This window comes from Apodemus sylvaticus, chromosome 1, assembly GCF_947179515.1.
Source record: "Apodemus sylvaticus chromosome 1, mApoSyl1.1, whole genome shotgun sequence".
NCBI classification, from domain to species: Eukaryota; Metazoa; Chordata; class Mammalia; order Rodentia; family Muridae; genus Apodemus; species Apodemus sylvaticus.
This window is the reverse complement of record NC_067472.1, coordinates 192,283,015-192,302,428: the sequence shown is the minus strand read 5'-3', so window position 1 is coordinate 192,302,428 and position 19,414 is coordinate 192,283,015. Positions and strand designations below refer to the sequence as shown.

The 19,414-nt window shown below is 46.3% G+C and overlaps 1 protein-coding gene across 4 annotated transcripts; it reads right to left on the bottom strand.

Annotated features, from left to right (window-relative positions):
• Positions 1 to 275: 275 nt before the first annotated feature.
• LOC127674761 (V-set and transmembrane domain-containing protein 1-like) lies at positions 276 to 19,024 on the bottom strand. 4 transcript variants are annotated; one of them, XM_052170451.1, is made up of 6 exons: positions 18,874 to 19,024; positions 10,759 to 10,794; positions 8,370 to 8,654; positions 2,335 to 2,469; positions 1,583 to 1,668; positions 276 to 1,153 (listed from the first exon to the last, which is right to left on the bottom strand). In XM_052170451.1, the coding sequence occupies exons 1-5, from the start codon at positions 18,905 to 18,907 to the stop codon at positions 1,583 to 1,585; spliced, it is 576 nt and encodes a 191-aa protein (XP_052026411.1). In that variant the 5' UTR covers positions 18,908 to 19,024; the 3' UTR covers positions 276 to 1,153. The 4 variants fall into 4 exon arrangements, with proteins under 4 accessions (XP_052026411.1, XP_052026401.1, XP_052026429.1 ...); XM_052170441.1 differs by having other exon boundaries at positions 1,583 to 1,664; XM_052170469.1 differs by lacking the exon at positions 2,335 to 2,469 and having other exon boundaries at positions 1,583 to 1,664.
• Positions 19,025 to 19,414: the final 390 nt, after the last annotated feature.

Below are 19,414 nucleotides of genomic sequence, written 5' to 3'. Positions count from 1 at the left end.
AGACAGCCTCGTCTGCACAGGGAATTCCAGGCCAGCCAGGGCTACACAGTGAAACCCTGTCTCAAGAAATGAAACAACAACAAAGACCAAAAATCATGCAAAGAGAAAATTATCCACAATCTTTTCATGAGCTAAGGATATTTATATAGATGATCCAAATGGTCCCAGTTTCATGCCTTTCTGTATCCAGACAATGCCTTGCAAACCTGAGCAACAGAATTTTGGGAGAAAAGATTGTATGTGTGTATCTGTGTCTCTGTGTCTCTGTGTGTCTGGTATGTGTGTATCTGTGTTTCTGTGTGTCTGGTGTGTATGTCTGGTATGTGTGTGTATCTGTGTCTCTGTGTGTCTGGTGTGTATGTCTGGTATGTGTGTGTATCTGTGTCTCTGTGTGTCTGGTGTGTATGTCTGGTGTGTGTGTGTATCTGTGTCTCTGTGTGTCTGGTGCGTATGTCTGGTGTGTGTGAGTATCTGTGTCTCTGTGTGTCTGATGTGTGTGTGTGTGTCTGGTGTGTGTGTGTCTGGTATGTGTGTGTCTGGTATGTGTGTGTCTGGTGTGTGTGTGTATCTCTGTCTCTGTGTGTCTGGTGTATGTGTGTCTGGTATGTGTGTGTCTGGTGTGTGTGTCTATTTGTGTCTCTGTGTGTCTGGTGCGTGTGTCTGATGTGTGTCTGTGTGTGTGTGTATCTGTGTCTCTGTGTGTCTGATGTGTGTGTGTGTGTATCTGTGTCTCTGTGTGTCTGGTATGTATGTGTGTGTGTGTGTATCAGTATCTCTGTGTGCGTGTCTGTGCATTACTATGTATGTGTGTTTCAATGTCTCCATGTGTCTGCGTGTATAAATGTGTCTCTCTGTGTGTATGGGTCTATGTATTTGTCTGTGTATGTGTCTCTGTCTATATGTCTGTGTATGTATCTGTGTCTCTTTTGTCAGTTTGTGTGTCTCTATATGTACCTATCTATGTATGTGTGTGTCTCTGTTTTTCTCTGTGTCTGTGTGTGTATCTGTGTGTGTGTATGTGTGCGTTGGATATGCTCTCCTTATGCAGCCCAGGTTGACCTCAAATTCAGTCTTCTGCTTCAGCCCGGTGCTGGATTCCAGATGTCACATGAAGCTTCGTGTTCATGCTTATACACTTGATCATTCAGTGTCACTGAAACAAAGAAGCCCATGCTAGAGAAACCTGACAATGATGCATCTCAATAATCAAATCAATAATCAAATTGTGGTCTCTAGATGACAGCATACACATGATAAACTCAGAGGTAGCTTACCTGTCTCATGCTTGGCATTAGACAAAGCCACGCCCCCAACACCTGTGGAACTGTAACGGCTCCAAATGTTCAGGTTTGAGCTGAAATGTGTGTGTGTGTGTGTATACATATATATGTATGTATGTGTACATACATATATATGTATACACACACATATATAAAATTTGTTTGTTTCATGTATGTATATGTGCCTGCGTGTATGGATGCAGGAGTCTGTGGAAGCCATGAGAAATGATTGGATCCCCTAGGACTGAAGTTACATGCTGCCATCATATCATGTCATGATTCTCTGGGATCTTATCACTTACCTATAATGTTTTCCTCCTCCTCCTCCTCCTTCTTCTTCTTCTCCTACTCCTCCTCTTCCTCTCCCATTTTGTCCTCTTCCTCCTGTCTTGGAAAATTAGAATGGTTGGTTCTGAGAGAAAGGGATGAAGGGAAGGGGAGTGGGAGATAGAAGAAAGAATATGAATAGAACGTGGAATTATAGGTTACAAAGGCTTGAGGGAGAGGGTAAAGACTCTGGGGAAAGTGAGGCAGAAACAGGCTGGAAAGAGGTAGGGCTGAGGAAATGGGGGTGTGAGGTTTGCAAAGGATTGTGCATTCATCTGCCTCATGTGATAAACCTATAAAACATACCAGGGAGAAGAATTTAGATATATATATGTATACATGTGTGTGTGTGTGTGTGTGTGAGAGAGAGAGAGAGAGAGTCACTATGTAACCCTGAGAGAGAGAGAGAGAGAGAGAGAGAGAGAGAGAGAGAGTCACTATGTAACCCTGAGAGAGACAGAGAGAGAGAGAGAGAGAGAGAGAGAGAGAGAGAGAGAGAGAGAGAGTCAGAGTCACTATGTAGCCCTGGCTTACCAAGAACTCATTGTGTGGACCAAGAACTCAGGCTGTCCTTGAACTCCCAAAGATCCACCTGCCTCTGTCTCCCGAGCGCTGAGATTAAAGGCGTGCACCACTGCACACATCCATATCTTACTTGAAAGTTTCTCTTGCCTGTCCCTCCCAAGGATAGGGGAGACACCTATCTAACTCTCACCTCTTAACTCACCTTGCCGAGTGCATCTGTAGATAAAGAAGATGGAGACAAAGAGAAGAGAGATGCAGAGGCACCTGAAGGTGGTCAGGAGGATGAGCTTGCTGTCTGATGGTCTGTGGCAATTTCCTCCACCTCCTCCCACTCCATCTGCACGGTGGAGACAGCGGTGGGAGCCATGTCAGGAGCGGACACTGAGAGCAAGCACCAGACCAGCTGGCGGGGGGTGGGGTGGGGGGGGGCGCTGAGCAGAGCCTCACACGTGGAAATCCCAAGGAAGCCACTCACACCCAGCCATAAACGGGATCATTTATTAAAAATCAAGTCACAGAGCCTGTTGCTTCCCCAGACGCACTGATACAGTTTAGCAGAATGGTTAAGAGGCTCCGGACAAGCTCACTGTGGCGGCGCATGCCCGGAATCCCAGCATTCCAGAGAGAAGTGGGAGGGGTTTGAGTTCTTACCTAATCTTGCTACACAGTGCCAGGCTAGCCTCCGGTGTGTAGTGGAACCCTGCCTGAACATAAAAACAAAACAAAAGCCGAGAGACAGAAAGCCCAGTTACCAAACTGGTGGCACTGTCTTGGAAGTAGGGGGATCTTTTGAACAAGGGGTCTGACCAACTGAAGCGGGGCCATGATGGGGTGGGACAGTTAGAAGGTTATAGTCCATCCTACTTACGGCCGACTTCTCTGCTTCCAGGCGTATCACTGGATGTTTTTGTATCTTTTTTCTCTTTCTTTTCTTTCTTTCTTTCTTTCTTTCTTTCTTTCTTTCTTTCTTTCTTTCTTTCTTTCTTTCTTTCTTTCTTTCTTTTTTTTGGTGGTGGTGTTTGTTTTGTTTTGGTTGGGTTGGGTTGGGTTGGGTTGGGTTGGGTAGGGTTTGGTAGGGTTGGGTTGGGTTGGGTTGGGTTGGGTTCGGTAGGGTTGGGTTGGGTTGGGTTGGTTGGGTTGGGTTGGGTTGGGTTGGGTTGGGTTGGGTTTGGTTGGGTTGGGTTGGGTTTGGTGAGACAGAGTTTCACTATGTACTCTTGGCTGGCCTGAAGCTCCTGGTGATTTACCTGCCTCTGAGTGCTGTGATTAAAGACAGGCATCTCCATGATTTTGAGAATCCAGTTCTCTCTCTCTTTTCCTTCGTCCCTCCCTCGATCCCTCGATCTGTCCATCTCTCCCTTTTCCTTATTGCCCCCTCATTCTCCTTATTTATTATTTAATACGTTTACTCATTCAAAACAGAAAACATAACTGTGGTGGATCACTCTCCTGAAAGATGGGAAATTTTCACATGTGGGTATTTGATACCCAGTGTGGGTGTGGAGGGAGGTATTCCATTTGTAAAAATCATCACACAGCGTGCATCTAGAGTACAATCTCTGTCGATTAAATAGATTTTCTGGGGTTTTTTTTTTTTTTTTTTTTGGTTTCTCGAGGCAGGGTCTCTCTGTATAGCCCTGGCTGTCCTGGAACTTACTCTGTAGACCAGGCTGGCCTCGAACTCAGAATAAATAGATTTTAAGTAAAAGAGAAAGCATTCCACTCTCTAAAACACAGTAAGTACCATCGTCCTGTGTTCCCTCCAATCCTCTTCTCAAAATCCTGAAACCTTAAGACATATGAACAGCTGGGCAGTGGTGGCACACACCTTTAATCCCATCACTCTGGGAGGCAGAGGCAGGCAGATTTCTGGGTTCAAGGCCAGCCTGGGCTACAGAGTGAGTTCCAGGTCAGCCAGAGCTACACAGAGAAACCCTGTCTTGGAAAAAAAAAATAATTTATGGTTGGGAGGTCAGCACAACATGAGGAACTGTTTTAAAGGGTCTCAACATTAGGAAGGTTAAGAACCACTGCTCTTGTCCACGCTGGCCTGTGGGCATAGGGTGAGAAATAGACTCCTATGGTCACTAAAATGGGAAGCTCCAGCCTTCAGTGGGTGGTACCACTCCCTGGGTCCTGAATGGTGCAAGAGTAGAGAGAATGAACTGAGCAGTAGGCGTGGGGCATTCATTCTCTCTCTGCTCCTGACTGTGGATTGAGTCCTTGGCTGAGGATGTGCCTAGCTGCCTTGACGTCCTGCCTTGACTTCTTCCAGGATGGGCTGTAGTCTAAGGATAGGCCCCATGAGCTCTTCCCAAAATGGCTGGATTGACAGGATTTCTCTGTATAGCTTGGCTGTCCTGGAACTCACTCTGTAGACCAGGCTGGCCTCGAACTCAGAAATCCGCCTGCCTCTGCCTCCCAAGTGCTGGGATTAAAGGCGTGCGCCACCACCGCCCGGCTGTTTGCTTCTTTTTGTTTTGTTTTGTTTGCTTTTGCCAGGGATTATCACAGCAATCGGAACAAAACTAGGAAAGGCCCTAAGCTCTAGGTCATCTTCCATTCTCTCCCTTTCCCTCTTCTCCTTTTTAGTCCGTTCCTCCATTCCAGAACACTTTTGTGGCCTTTCCCGGTCTCTCTCCCAAAGGCTCCACTTCAGATGTCGTTGTGGGTGGCTGTTTCTCTCGTCCCCCTCCCCCCCGGAACTGTGATGGGCAGACTCCAAGCAGCCCCTGAGCCTCGCCTCCTTCTGGTAGTCAGCTGTGTCCTCCTCCGTCCCTGAGAGCAGATATTCAGAAGCAAGATATCCTTGCTTCTTACTGACGAGTGTACAGCAGAACGTTGCTGTTATAGAAGAACCCCCCTAAATAAGCACCCAAGAGAAGACTCTATACAAATCCAGCTTCCAGAAGAAAACTCAGCCCCGAATGAAAACTTGGCTGCAGCCTTGTGCGTCCCACAGCTGAAAACTCTGCTAAACTGCATTTGCCCTCCTGACCCACACAAACTGTAAGACAGATAAATGGATGCTCCTTAGGGCTAAGGATGTCTGTTGTTCAGTTTGCTGATGAATTGCCTACCGCACAAAGCCCTGGGTTTGATCCCCCAGTGCCACTTAAACTGAATGAAGTAGTCCAAGCCTATGATCTCTCAGTCCTTGGGAGATGGAGGCAGAAGGATTAGAAGATCAAGGTTGGGGCTGGAGAGATGGCTCAGCGGTTAAGAGCACTGATTGTTCTTCCAGAGGTCCTGAGTTCAAATCCCAGCAACCACATGGTGGCTCACAACCATCTGTAATGAGATCTGATGCCCTCTTCTGGTGTGTCTGAAGACAACTCCAGTGTACTTACATATAATAAATAAATAAATCTTTAGGGAAAAAAAAAAAAAGAAGATCAAGGTTGTCCTTGATTACATTAGGAGTTAAGGCCAGCCTGGTCTACTTGAGGCCCTGTCTACAAAACATAGATATTTTGAGCTTCCAAATTTGTGACTATTTGCTATGCAGCTGTGGACTGCCAATCGTAAACTTTCACCACCTATGATTTTCTCTTTGAGGTTTTATTTCTGACTGTCCTCTTCCTGAGTTCTGTGACCACTGGTGCTCCAATCATGTGCTCAGCACCTTGAAATCAGTCACATGTTACAGCCATAATAGATTTCAACTCAGGGCCATTAGAATTTCGAGTATTCACATTTAGCTCTAGAAGCCCAGTGATAAGTTGCTGCTTCCAAGCTCTGGCACATCATATATTCCTCTCCTGATCTACTGACCTTGCTGTACATCAGATGTTCTAATTCACTCTGCTGAGACATTCATCTACAGCCTGTTTGGAGTCCCCGGACAGACCTCCATTCCTCGCACTCAGCTCCCACTTCCCAGTCCCCGCTGAGGGAACTTGGCATCTTTATCGCTTCCTGGAGTCTCCAGCCAAGACCTGTTACAAATGCAACATGTCCACAAATGGAACTAAATGGACCATTTGGGAAGACGGTGTGTATTGGCTCAGAGGCAGTAAGGGGCCGATAAAGCCAAACAATTATATAATTGGAAGAAAATGTCATTAAACCTATCACTATTGTAGAAGGAATGTACAATAATAAAAAAATTAATTACCCGGGCGGTGGTGGCACACGCCTGTAATCCCAGCACTCTGGGAGGCAGAGGCAGGCGGATTTCTGAGTTCGAGGCCAGCCTGGTCTACAGCGTGAGTTCCAGGACAGCCAGGGCTACACAGAGAAACCCTGTCTCACAAAACCCAAATCCACCCCCCCAAAAAAAAACTAATTAAAAAGGGGGGAGGTATGGGGAACATCTGTAATCCCAGAATTCAAGAGGCAGAAACAGAGCATCAGGAGTTCAAGGCCATCCTTGACTATGTAGTGGGTTAAGGGACAGCCTGGGATATCCTCCTCCACCTCCACCTCCTCCTTCCTCAGTTATAAATATAATCAATTATATCTATTTAGTAATTATAGCAATTCTAATTATAAAACCAAGAAGATGAAGTTATGAATACAATTAGTTAGAAATGCACGTTTACATAGTTATATAAACATAAAACATAATTATATTTATTTATTTTTATTTATTTGTTTATTTGTTTATTTCTTTATTTATTTATTTTGGTTTTTCAAGACAGGGTTTCTCTGTGTAGCCCTGGCTGTCCTGGAACTCACTCTGTAGACCAGGCTGGCCTCAAACTCAGAAATCCACCTGCCTCTGCCTCCCAAGTGCTGTGATTACAGGTGTGTGCCACCACCGCCCGGCTCATAATTATATTTATTATTATTATAAACTCAAGAAGCAAGGCTGGGGAGATGACTTAGTGGATAATGAAGCAAGTATTAGGAACCTGAGTTCTGTAAAGACTCATCTTCTTCAGCCAGAGGGCAGAAACTGCTATAAATCAAGAGAAATTCAACCCCAACCATGGGGATGGCAGAAGACAGAAGCCTGGCATGTCTGTCCTCTGAGAGGCTCTCCCAGCATCTGGCTGAGACCAGTGCACATACTTAGAGCCAACCATCGGACTGAGGATGGAGACCTCTATGGAAGAGTTAGGGGGAGGATTGAAAGAACTGAAGGAGATGGAAACCCCACAGGAAGACCAACACTGTCAACTAACCTGAACCCCTGGGAGCTCCCAGAGACTGAGCCACCAATCAGAGAGCACACATGGCCTGGTCCGTGGCCCACAACACATATGTAGCAGAGGACTGCCTTGTCTGACATCAGTAGAAGAAGATGTGCCTAATCCTGTAGAGACTTGAAGCCCCAGGGAAGTGGAATGTTGGGGTGGGGTAGCTGGGGGAGAGTGTCGGGGTACCTGGGGGAGCACTGTCTCATAGGCAAAGGGGAGGAGGGGTGAAGATCTCTTGGGGGAGGAATGGAAACAGGGGCAACATTTGCAATGTAAATAATAAAACAATTAAAAAAGTAAAAAAAGAACCCGAGTTCTATAATCCCAGTACTTCTTCTGTGAGATGGGGGTGGGGGTGGGGAAACGACTGAAGAACTCCTGAAAGCTCTTGAGCTAGCTAGCCTGGAGTACATAGCAAGAATACCAAAGGGGCGGGGGTGCTGGAGAGATGGCTCAGTGGTTAAGGGCACTGACTGTTCTTCCAGAGGTCCTGAGTTCAAATCCCAGCACCCACATGGCGGCTCACCACCAGTTGTAATGGGATCCAATGCCCTCTTCTGGTGTGTCTGAGGACAGCTACAGTGTACTCATATAATAAATCAATAAATCAAAAAAGAGAGAGAGAGAGAGAGAGGCAATGGTAGCGTGTGCCTGTAATCCCAGCACTCTGGGAGGCAGAGGCAGGCGGATTTCTGAGTTCAAGGCCAGCCTGGTCTACAGAGTGAGTTCCAGGACAGCCAGGGCTACACAGAGAAACCCTGTCTCAAAAAAACCCAAAGTTGTCCTCTAATCTCCTTATATATACCATGGCTACCTTGCACCTGGACTCACACACATACACAAATATATCATATGTACACACAAAAAAGATTTTTTTAAAAATTCAAGGACCTGGAGGGTTGGCTCAGTGAAGGTGTTTGCTGTTAAGTATGAAGACCTGAGTTTGATCCCCAGACCCATACGGTGAATTTTCCTCTGACCCCTTCACACATGCTTGGAGCACACATGTGTCCACGTGCACACACACGGTGAGTCAATAACTGGAATTTTACAGCATACAAGGAAGGAACAGGTCTGAGGCTGCTCTGCTCACCTGTGACCGCCAACTGTAAGTGCCGACTCTGTCCTGACCAGCTGTGTGAGAACGCCGTTCTGTAGGTACAGAAATAGCCTCCAGCGTCTTCAAGCTGCAGGTTAGTGAGGTGGAACTCAGCTTCCTTTCCCAGAGACGACGTCTGTAGCTGGTACTGAGAGTTGTGCAGCCTTCCCAGGGTGACTGTGACATTCTGGAAATGAGTCCTGCATCGGAGGGTGACGTTACTCTTGCACTTGACCACAGAGCTGGGCCAGGCACTGATGGAAGGCCTGGGAAGTTCCTCTGAAAAGAATGCAGAGTAGATTGATTCATCTCAGTGAAACGCTTCAAGAATTCCGAGGGCTAAAGGTGTGATGGCTAATCTCAACTAGAGCTTTCATGAAATCTCTAATCACCTGGGAGACAGGCTCTTTGCCTGTGAGAGGTTATCTTGACTGGTTTGATTGAGATGGAAAGACCCATCCACTGTGGGTGGAAACACTCCCTAGGCTGTGGTCTTCAACTACATAAAGTGCAGAGGGTTAGGCGGAGAGCTCCGCTGAGGAAAGCGTTCACTGCCAAGCCTGACCCCCAAAACCCACATTTATGAGAGGAGAAAACTGACTCGAAATACTCTGACCTCCATAAACGTGCTATGACATGGTCACATCTCACAATCCCATATACATCAATAAATACAAGAATTTTTTTAAGGCGAAAGGGATCTGAGCATAAGGAGTCATTGCTCTCTTCTTATTTTTTTTTTTAAGATTTATTTATTTTTATTTATAGGCATACACTGCAGCTGTCTTCAGATGCACCAGAAGAGGGCATCGGATCCCATTATAGATGGTGGTGAGCGACCCCATGTGGTTGCTGGGAATTGAACTCAGGACCTCTGGAAGAGCAGTCAGTGCTCTTAACCACTGAGCCATCCCTCCAACCCTGCTCTCTCATTCTTAAAATATCCTTTCTTAAGGCTGGAGAAGTGGCTTTGTGGCTAAGAACATTCCAGAGGACCCATGTCAGGCATCTCTTAATCACTGATAACTCCAGCTCCGGTGCATCTGACATCTCGGGCTTTCATGCATAAACACGATTACAAATATTTTTAAATTATTTTGTTCTTGTTGTTGTTTAATTGTAGGGATGGAGAGATGGGTCAAAGTTAAGAGCACAGACTGCTCTTGCAGAGGACCAGGTTGGGTTCTAGCTCCCAAATGACAGTTCACAACTGCCTTTAACTCGGGTGCCAGGGGATCTACTGCCCTTTTCTGGCTTCTCTTGGTACTACACAACGAGCTACAATGTATATGGATGTCAGAGGACTTTCGGCAGCTGATTTCTCCTTCTACGGTGCAGATTCCAGGTTGTCAATCTTGGCAGCAGCTGCCTTTATTCAGTGAACCGTCTCATCTGATTATTCTCCAATACTTGACTATTGATAGAACGTGATCAGTTGCCTCAGGCTCCGGTGGCTGTCAATTCCCCACCAGGAAAGTCCGCAGCTTCACGGTAAGCCAAAACAAACCCTTTCTCCCTCAAGTCACCTTGTCTCAGCTTGCCTCAAATTCAGGACTTGAAATCCTACCAATCCCTACCCTGGAAAACTCTTGTCACTCAAGAAACCCTATATAAAGTCTACCTCCCTCAGTTTCCTGATACTCCTCACCTGCCGAGGCACCCTCTTGTAACTGTCCCAATCAATCACTTTTTTTAAAAACATTTTTTAAATTTTCTATATTCTTTGTTTACATTCCAAAAGCTTTCCCCTTTCCCAGTTCCCCCCTCCCCATATGTCCCATAAGTCCTCTTCTCTCCATCCATTCTCCTATCTTTCCCTCTCCCTTTTCTCTGTCCTGGTACTCCCCTACAATGCTGGATCAAGCCTTTCCAGGATCAGGGCCCTCTTCTTCCTTCTTCACAGGAATCATTTGATGTGATAATTGTATCTTCAGTGTTCAGAGCTTCAGGGCTCCACTACGTTCATAGCAGCCTTATTTATAATAGCCAGAAGCTGGAAAGAACCCAGATGTCCCTCAATGGAGGAATGGATACAGAAAATGTGGTATATATATACAATGGAGTACTATTCAGCAATTAAAAACAATGAATTCATGAATTTTTTAGGCAAATGGATGGAACTGGAAAATATCCTAAGCGAGGTAACACAATCACAAAAGAATACACATGGAATGCAATCATTGATAAGTGGATATTAATTAGCCCAATCAATCTCTTGTGTGAGGTTTGTTGTGCAGTGTGAGTGACTCTGTGGTGTTCCTTGGCTCCAGACTGACAGGATACTTTCCCCTTCAGAGTTGTAACAGTTTACAGCTGCCACAGAAGGAGGTCACGGACAGTGGCACACGGGGACACTTATGAGGTCACGTGGAGGGAAACTCACCGTGTTCATCCTCATCTCCATAGCACAGGCACAGCCCTGGAAGAGAAAGAAACCTCAGTGAGACACTGCTCAGTAGCTGTTTCCCCTGACTTGAAACGCTACCTTCTGGCTGAAAAGAGGAGTATAAAACTGGGGGAGCGAGCAAAACTCACAAGGCTCAGGGAGTAAACAAAACCGAAAGGCCCCTGAAACTTTTCAAGCTCAGGATATTCACAAGACCCTTCCCCCACCCCTGGGGTCCTGGTTGGAGGGTTAGAAAGGCAGTCACCATTGCTCTGAGAAGACTCTCCAGTCCGCAGAATTTGCAGGCAGTTTAAGGGATGCAGCTTTCAGGAGTTGTGGCTTGTGCTGGGGTCAGCTTTTTTACGACATGGCTGAGTATGCTAGCCCAGTTCTTGTAAGTCATCTCTTACCCTCCCAGTAAAACTCACTGGTTTACCAAGACAGAGTTGGGTGGAATTCAGGTAAGAAAGTTAGAAAGATAGTTGAGCAACCCAGGATGCCACTTGGCTAGAGTAATGTACACACTGTTTTCCATACAATACACGGGACCTCCACCATATACACACATACGCCTGGCTCCAAACAAGCATTAGGTCATTCCTTCCTAACAACTGTTTGGTAACTTTCCTTTCATGGCCCAAAACTTCCCAAAACTTTTCCTGAAACTAAGTGAAATGGGTCATTCAGGCTGAAGAGGTTTGGGGCACATATGAAGTAAGTCAAAATCTGTCATTTGAATAAGTGTTTAGGGGGAAATTCCTCTAATTTAGCAATATTAATTACTAATTAAAAGTAAGAACTTTTAATTACTAATTAAAAATTCAAATATTATACCAATGCATGGCTAAAATCAGATGCATCATGGGTAAAGACATGTGCAGTGAACAAAGGCTTACATATGCAGACCAATCAATCAGATCTAAAAGGGCACCTACATCCTGGGCCCTAGCAGTCAGTTCCTCCTTCTAGACCCACAAAGGAACACTCCAGGAGGTGACCATGGGTTCGAGCCCTCAAGTAGCCTGTTGTGCTCTTGCAGTATATCTGACCTGTTTTCTCTTTGCTTCTGAATAAAACCCCTTGCTACTTTACCATGACTTTGTTTATGTCTCCAGTTATTTGAACAACACACCCCAAACCTAGAAATGCCTGGTCCAGACAAACCACCAGTAACAAAATCATTTCTTTGACCTCTTGTCACTGTCTTATCCGGAATGATAGCTCTTTGTTTGAATTCTAGTGTGTTCCAGTTTCATTCTGTTGCTGTGGTAAAAAGGCTTCCCTCAAAAGCAGTTTGGAAAAGAAATGGTTCATCTAGTTTACAGTCCAACATTGGTGGAAAACTGGGCAGGAACTTAGAGGCAGAAATCACAGAGGGATTGCTGGCTGGCTCACTCACCCAGGTTCATACTTGGCTGGCTTTTATAACCCAGGCCTGCCTGACTAGGCCCTCCTGCATAAATCAGTCATGAAGACAATCCCCCACAGACATAGCCAAGTTGACCCAGGCAGTTCCTTCCCGGGGCTTCCCTCTTAGATGACTCTCGGCTGTGTCACATTGGCAACTCACACTAACCTGGGCAGACCTTGACCAGGGACTGGGGGTCAAATCAGTTATAGAATGTTCACCTGGCATGCGCCAAACACTAGATTCCACCCCAGCTCCGTGTACAGGGGGCATGAATTTGAACTGCCGTCTCTGCTCTTGGGAGGTAGAGAAAGGAGGATGAACTAAAACGACAAATGCTAACTAAAAGCAAGAGACCGAGGATTACACATTGTGTCACTTTGTTTCCTACCTTATACAGAATGCACAAATGCAGAGACAGGAAGCATGTTGGTAGATGCCAGGAGCAGGAGGCGTGGAGGGCCTAATGAGCGGAGTGTTTCTGTGGGGGTGATGGCAGGCTCTTGGAACGAGAAAGAGATGGTGGTTGTACAGTACTGTGACTATACCAACTGAACCTGCTGTGTAGACTTTCAAGTGGCTGGCTTAACGCTCTGTGATTCTCACCTCAGTAACTGTTTAAAATTTAATGTACCTCAGATATTTTTGCCCTCTCACGTAGAGAGTTGCATGAATCCACAGCAGTGGTCAGCACGGGACCAAGCCAGTTAAAACTCCAGCACGGTTGCTAGGCAGTGTTGGCATGTACCTCTAAGCCCAGTACTTGGAAGGCAGAAACAGGCAGATCCCTGAGTTCAAGGCCAGCCTGGTCTACAGAGTGAGTTCTGGGACAGCCAGGGCCACATAGAGAAAACCCTGCTGTCTGGAGTTTGGAGGGGTTCCCGAATGGACCGGTGAGGGACTCCTGAGGTTCCAACCCTAGCTGAAAAGCTAACTACTGCTTAGGGAAGGAGAACCAGTGTTAGTTTAGGGGTACAACCAGAAGTAGGTTTCCCATGTGCCACTGGATGACCCGTGTACGTGTAGACATACAGGCAACACTAATCGAACTCAGTGAGTTAAGAAAAAAGAAAGAGGGGGCTGGAGAGATGGCTCAGTGGTAAAGAGCACTGACTGCTCTTCCAGAGGTCCTGAATTCAATTCCCAGCAGCCACATGGTGGCGCACAACCATCTGTAATGGGATCCAATTCCCTCTTCTGGTGTGTCTGAAGACAGCAACAGTGTACTCACATACTTAAATAAAATCTTTAAAAAATATATTTTAAGAGAGAGAAAGAGAAAGATAGATAAATAGATATGACAGGGTCGTCTAGAAGGGAGTTAAAGGGGAGAATAGGGGTAAATGATTAAGATATATATGCATATGAAAATTTCAAGGAATAAATATTTATATAAAATATATATGGGGAAGAAGAAATGGCTCATGATAAAACTACTGAGTGCCTTTCCAGACAGCCAGGTATCTAATCTCAACAGCCACATGGTGGCTCCTGTCTGTAACTCCTGTTCAGTGACAATCTCCTCCAGCAAGACCACACCTCTTAACCCCACATTAAGTCCTACCAACCAGAGACTAAGTATTCAAATATATGAGCCTGTGGAGGCCATTCTTGTTCAAATCACCACAGTGAGCGTGCTTTCAAAACTGTAGTACAGCTGCCCAGATGGAGTCCTGCTTGTAGACCCTCAGTTCTCCAGTTTTTGGCTTCATCTTACTTCTGGTAAACTTTTGATATTGAAATCTTTATAAACATTTGTATTCACTTTTTTATTTTATTTTTTTTAATTTTTTATTAGATATTTGCTTTATTTACATTTCAAATGGTATTCCCTTTCCTCATTACACCTCCCAAAACCCCCTAGCCTATCCCCCATCCCCTTGCTTACCAACGCCGGCCCCCAGACACACACACACACACACTTTCCTGACCTGGCATTCCCCTATACTGGGGCATCACTTCTTCACAGGACCAATGGCCTCTCCTCTCATTGATGTCTGAAAAGACCATCCTATGCTACATATGTAGCTGGAGCCAGGGGTCCCTCCATGTGTACTCTTTGGTTGGTGGTTTAGTCCCTGGGAGCTCTGGGGGTACTGGTTGGTTCATATTGCTGTTCCTCCTGTGGGGCTGCAAGCCCCTTCAGCTCCTTGGGTCCTTTCTCTATCTCCTCCATTGGGGACCCTATGCTCAGTCTATTGGTTGGCTGTGAGCCATGCATAGTCTGATCCTGCCTCTAAGGATCAAAGCACCCACACTTTGGTCTTCCTTCTTCTTCTTGAGCTGTCATGTGGTCTGTGAGTTGCATCTTGGGTATTCCGAGCTTTTGGACTAATATCCATTTATCATTGAGTGCATACCGTGTGTGTTCTTCTGTGATTGGGTTACCTCACTCAGGATGATATTTTCTAGTTCCATCCATTTGCCTAAGAATTTCATGAATTCATTGTTTTTTAATAGTTGAGTAGTATTCCATTGTGTAAATATACCACATTTCCTGTATCCATTCCTCCACTGAGGGACATCTGGGTTCTTTCCAGCTTCTGGCTATTATAAATAAGGCTGCTATGAACATAGTGGAGCATGTGTCCTTATTACACGTTGGAGCATCTTCTGGGTATATATGCCCAGGAATGGTAGAGCTGGGTCCTCAGGTAGTACTATGTCCAGTTATCTGAGGAACCGCCAAACTAATTTCCAGAGTGGTTTTACCATTATTTTTTATTTATTATTTATTAATATATTTTTTTGAGACAGGGTTTCTTTGTGTAGCCCTGGCTGTCCTAGAACTCACTCTGTAGACCAGGCTGGCCTTGAACTCACAAAGATCTGCCTGCCTCTGTTTCCCAAGTTTATTAAGAGCGCTGACTGCTCTTGAAGAGGACTAAGGTTTGATATTCAACACCCATGAGGTAGATCACGACCAAGTGGAACTTCAGAAGCATTCAATGCCCTCTTCTGACCTCTGAAGACACTGTACACCCGTAGTGTACAAATACACATATAGACAAAACACCCATACATAAAACTAAATAAATAATTTAAAAAATAAATAAGTAAATCACATGTCCACAAGCACAATCTTATTAGGAAGCGGCCATGTTTAGTTTCTGCAAATGTAGCTAGACTAAGGTAAAGCTATCCTGGACTAAACTGGGCCTCTGATCCACCCTGACTGATATCACTCAGAGGAGATAAAGAGATACAGTCAGCAACAGCCATGAAGGTTTAGGCAGGGTTGTATCCATAGTTCAAAGAATACCCACAAAGCCGGGCATGGTGCCATAGGCCTGTAATCCCAGCCCTTCAGAGACTGAATTAGGGGACTGCCTACTGTTTGAAGACAACCAGGTCTACATAGCAAGTTGCAGGCCAGACAGGACCAGATTCTTAAAAAAAAAAAAAAACCTTGTATGAAAAGAAAATAAACAAAACACCGACCGTGAGGCTCATGAGAAGGCCTGGCAGGCATGATTGTCACCAAGCCTTAACACATCCGTCCAGGAACCCAAACTCACATGATGGAAGCAGAGAATCGACTCCAGAAAGTTGTTCTCTGCCTGTGCCTTGGATGTGCCCACGTATAGACACACACAATAAATAAAGTTGCTGGGTGTGGTGAGGCTTCCCTTTGGTCCTGGTACTCAGGAGGTAGAGGGGCAGGTGGATCTCTGTACATCCCGGGCCAGCCCCACTTACTTTGTGAAATCCTGTGGAGTGGTGTGAATGAAGATGGCCCCCACAGGTCCTCAGGTAGCAGCGTTACTTGAAAGGATTAGGACACATGGCCTTGGTTTTTTGGGGGAGGGTTTTTTTTTTTTTTTTTTAGATTTGGATTTTTCGAGACAGGGTTTCTCTGTATAGCCCTGGCTGTCCTGGAACTCACTCTGTAGACCAGGCTGGGCCTCGAACTCAGAAATCCACCTGCCTCTGCCTCCCAGAGTGCTGGGATTACAGGCATGTGCCACCACTGCCTGGCTTAAAATGAGACAGGGTTTCTCTGTGTAGTCCTGGCTGTTCTGGAACTCACTCTGTAGACCAGTGCCAGGAGCCATTCTCACAGAGATCTCAAAAACCCCCTCCTCTCAGCTATTTCCAGCTGGCTTTCTCTAGGCTGCCTTTAGAAGGAAATGTACTAGTTTAAAGATTAGCCAAGTAAGCTAGATGGTCAGTACATGCAGAGCTCACCCGAGTGGGCTCGAACAAATGAAGCTCACCTGTGGTTAGGTTACCATAGCAACTACTTGCCACTTCGCCTCCTCATGATCGAAATATGATGCCAAGTTCCTCCTGCACCTGCCAAATCTTAGCTGAGACCCTGGGAGACAATTCTGAGAAACTGTTCCTGAAGAACGATGCTGAGATTGTTCCCCGAATACAATGACTTTCCCCCTTCACCCCTCTCCACACCTGCTTGTGTGAAATTTAAATTGTGTGAAATTGAAAATTAAAGTTTGACAGCTTGATCGGAATTTCGTCTTGCTGTTCGGTTCTTTTGTGTCTGTCTTGTCTCTCGCCATTCCCCTAGGTGGTTCCAGGACCCTGCTGACTGTCCTGCAGGTCGGGACAGACCAGGCTGGCCTTGAACCCAGAAATCCACCTGCCTCTGACTCCCAAGTGCTGGGATTAAAGGCCTGCGCCAGCATTGCCCGCCGACGTGGCCTTGTTGGAGGAAGTCTGTCACTGGAGTGGGGCTTTGACAGGTCTAATGCTCAGGTCAGGCCCAGTCCCCGCCCTATCTTTCTCCCTTCCCGTTGCCTGCTGATGCAGAGGTAGAACCTTCAACTACCTCTCCAGCACTGCATCTGCCCGTGTGCTGCCATGCTTCCTGCTGCCATGCTTCCTGCCCCGATGACAATGGACTAAGCCTCCGGACCTGTAAGCTCATTCCAATAAAATTGTTTTCTTTGTAAGAGTCGCTTTTGCACAAAATATTTTAAAAAGTGCAAACCCGTGCATTCTGCGCTTGTGCCACTGCCCCAGCAGCCTGGCCAGCCCGGCACTGGTGGGCCATGGCCAACCTGTTTTTATCTCGTGGAGATTAGGACTCTGAACTCAACAATCTCTCCACCCAGCTGGATAGGTTCCCACTGGTGGGTCGCTACCAAGCCAACCCCGTGCTTCAAATACCCCACGGCCTTTGTGGAGCACCTCAGGCAAACCCACGCTTGGCTGACGAACCTTTCTCTTGAACTCAGATGAGCCGCCACGTGAAGGAAAACGCAACACAGCTTAGTTCAGAAACAACGGTAACTCAGTGTCTGGGCGCAAAAACTAAAACCTTATCTTGTCAGCCTTATTAAAACCTGATCCCTCTGGTGGAGAATCCTTGTGGACCCGCCATGATGCTAGAAGACTCTAGCAGCTACATCTTACCCCTCTGCTGTCCTGGTTCCAAAGAGACTTCTCTCCTGCTTCCTCTCTTTTTCTGTCCAACCCGGAAGTCCCGCCCACTCGCCCAGTGATTGGCTCCTTTATTAATTAGGGGATTGATTCACAAGAACAGCACCAGGCCTATCCAAAACAGTTGCCATGGTCATGGTGTCTCTTCAGTGCAATAGAAACCCTTACTAAGGCACCCTGTCTTTAAAAAATATATAATTTAGCCGGGCAGTGGTGGCACACATCTGCAATCCCAGCACCCTGGGAGGCAGAGGCAGGCAGATTTCTGAGTTTGAGGCCAGCCTGGTCTACAGAGTGAGTTCCAGGACAGCCAGGGCTACACAGAGAAACCCTGTCTCAAAAAAAAAAATCCAAATATATATAATTTAAAACTGTAAAACAATAGCAATAACACAACAAGCAACACCCCAAAAAACATTAACAGTTGCTACCAGGAGCTATGAAAGCTACAAGAGCAGGATCGCCCTTCCAAAGGAACCAATATCATCTACACCTTGATCTCTGGAGCTCATTTAACACAGAAAATCATTTTCCTTTGTTTTAAACCAACAGGTTGGTGACTTGGGTACAGCAGCCCCAGTAAAGCAACACAAACTGTATCAGGATATTTCCTAGAAGAGCTGTTTACCCTGTCCAGTGGCCAGAGTTTGGAGGTACTGTGGATGGAGACTCTCTCTATAAGGCACACACAGAGAGAAGGGCACTGGCCTGGGGGGGGGGGGGGAGGCTGTGGGTAGAGAAAGAGGAAGGAACAGGGCAGATGTGGCATTTTGAATACCACCCTGCCACACACACCCTGTCCCTGGTCTTGCGCCAGGGAGGAACTAGAGGTCTCTTAAAAGGGAGCTGCTGTATAATACAACCAAACCAACAATCCCACCTTTCTCTTCTGGTTCTGAGGTCAGCTCCATGAGGTTAGGTTCAAACCCAGGGTGTTAAAATGAACTCAAGGATGTGGATGGTTGGGAAAACCTGCGTCTGCATCATGCTCTTAGCTCTGTGATTGGCTGTTCCTGTGCCTCAACAGCTCTCTAATCTGGTGGAGTGACAAGCAAAATTGTGGAGCCCAAGGAGATGCAGAGACTCCATGTTGCTTGCACTTTTTGTGATAAACAGGGTCTTCTCAGCACTGGTACTGATGTCCTTGGGACGCCTCTGCCCCCACCCCCACCCCACCCCTGCCTCTCTCACACACACAAAGACTCATTTGTGCATTTCTGTAGTCATCACCTTGACCCCTCCCCTCACTGTGAGGGTTCCCCCCTCATAGCCAAGCAACTGTCACAGCCTTGAAGACTCACCCAGGCAAAGCAGGTATATGAAATCTGTGTCCATGACTTCCCCTATTCCCCAAGTCAAGATGCAGTCTTCTGCTCTTGGGAAGAAGAAGGCAGGGCAGAAGGCTGTCACAGTTCTCTCCTGGCCACACTCTGTCCCTGGAACCTGCAGGCTGACGCTTTGCCCTGACACTTGAGTTCCCCCACATAGCTGTTTGCACAATTTCCTTCCTAAACTGACCCAAGACACAAGAAGCCATGGATGATAAGATCTTCTCCCTCAGTCCGGGTGCAGCCCTGTGCACCCTGGGACCTACCTTCCTGAACTGAAATCTCACCTGAGATGGTCTACATTTTAATATGTTCATGTTAGACAATTTCATGCCTGCACATGGTATCCTGTGGTCACATTCCCCCCCACTCCTCCTTCACGGCTCTTCTCTTCATCCATCCTACCCTTCCTTCCTTTTTTGCTTTCTTTTTCTGGTGTTGCATTTTTATTATCATCTGCTTCTGATTATTTAGTCTGTTTATTCTGTAACACTCATATCTTTAAGCAGGCTGC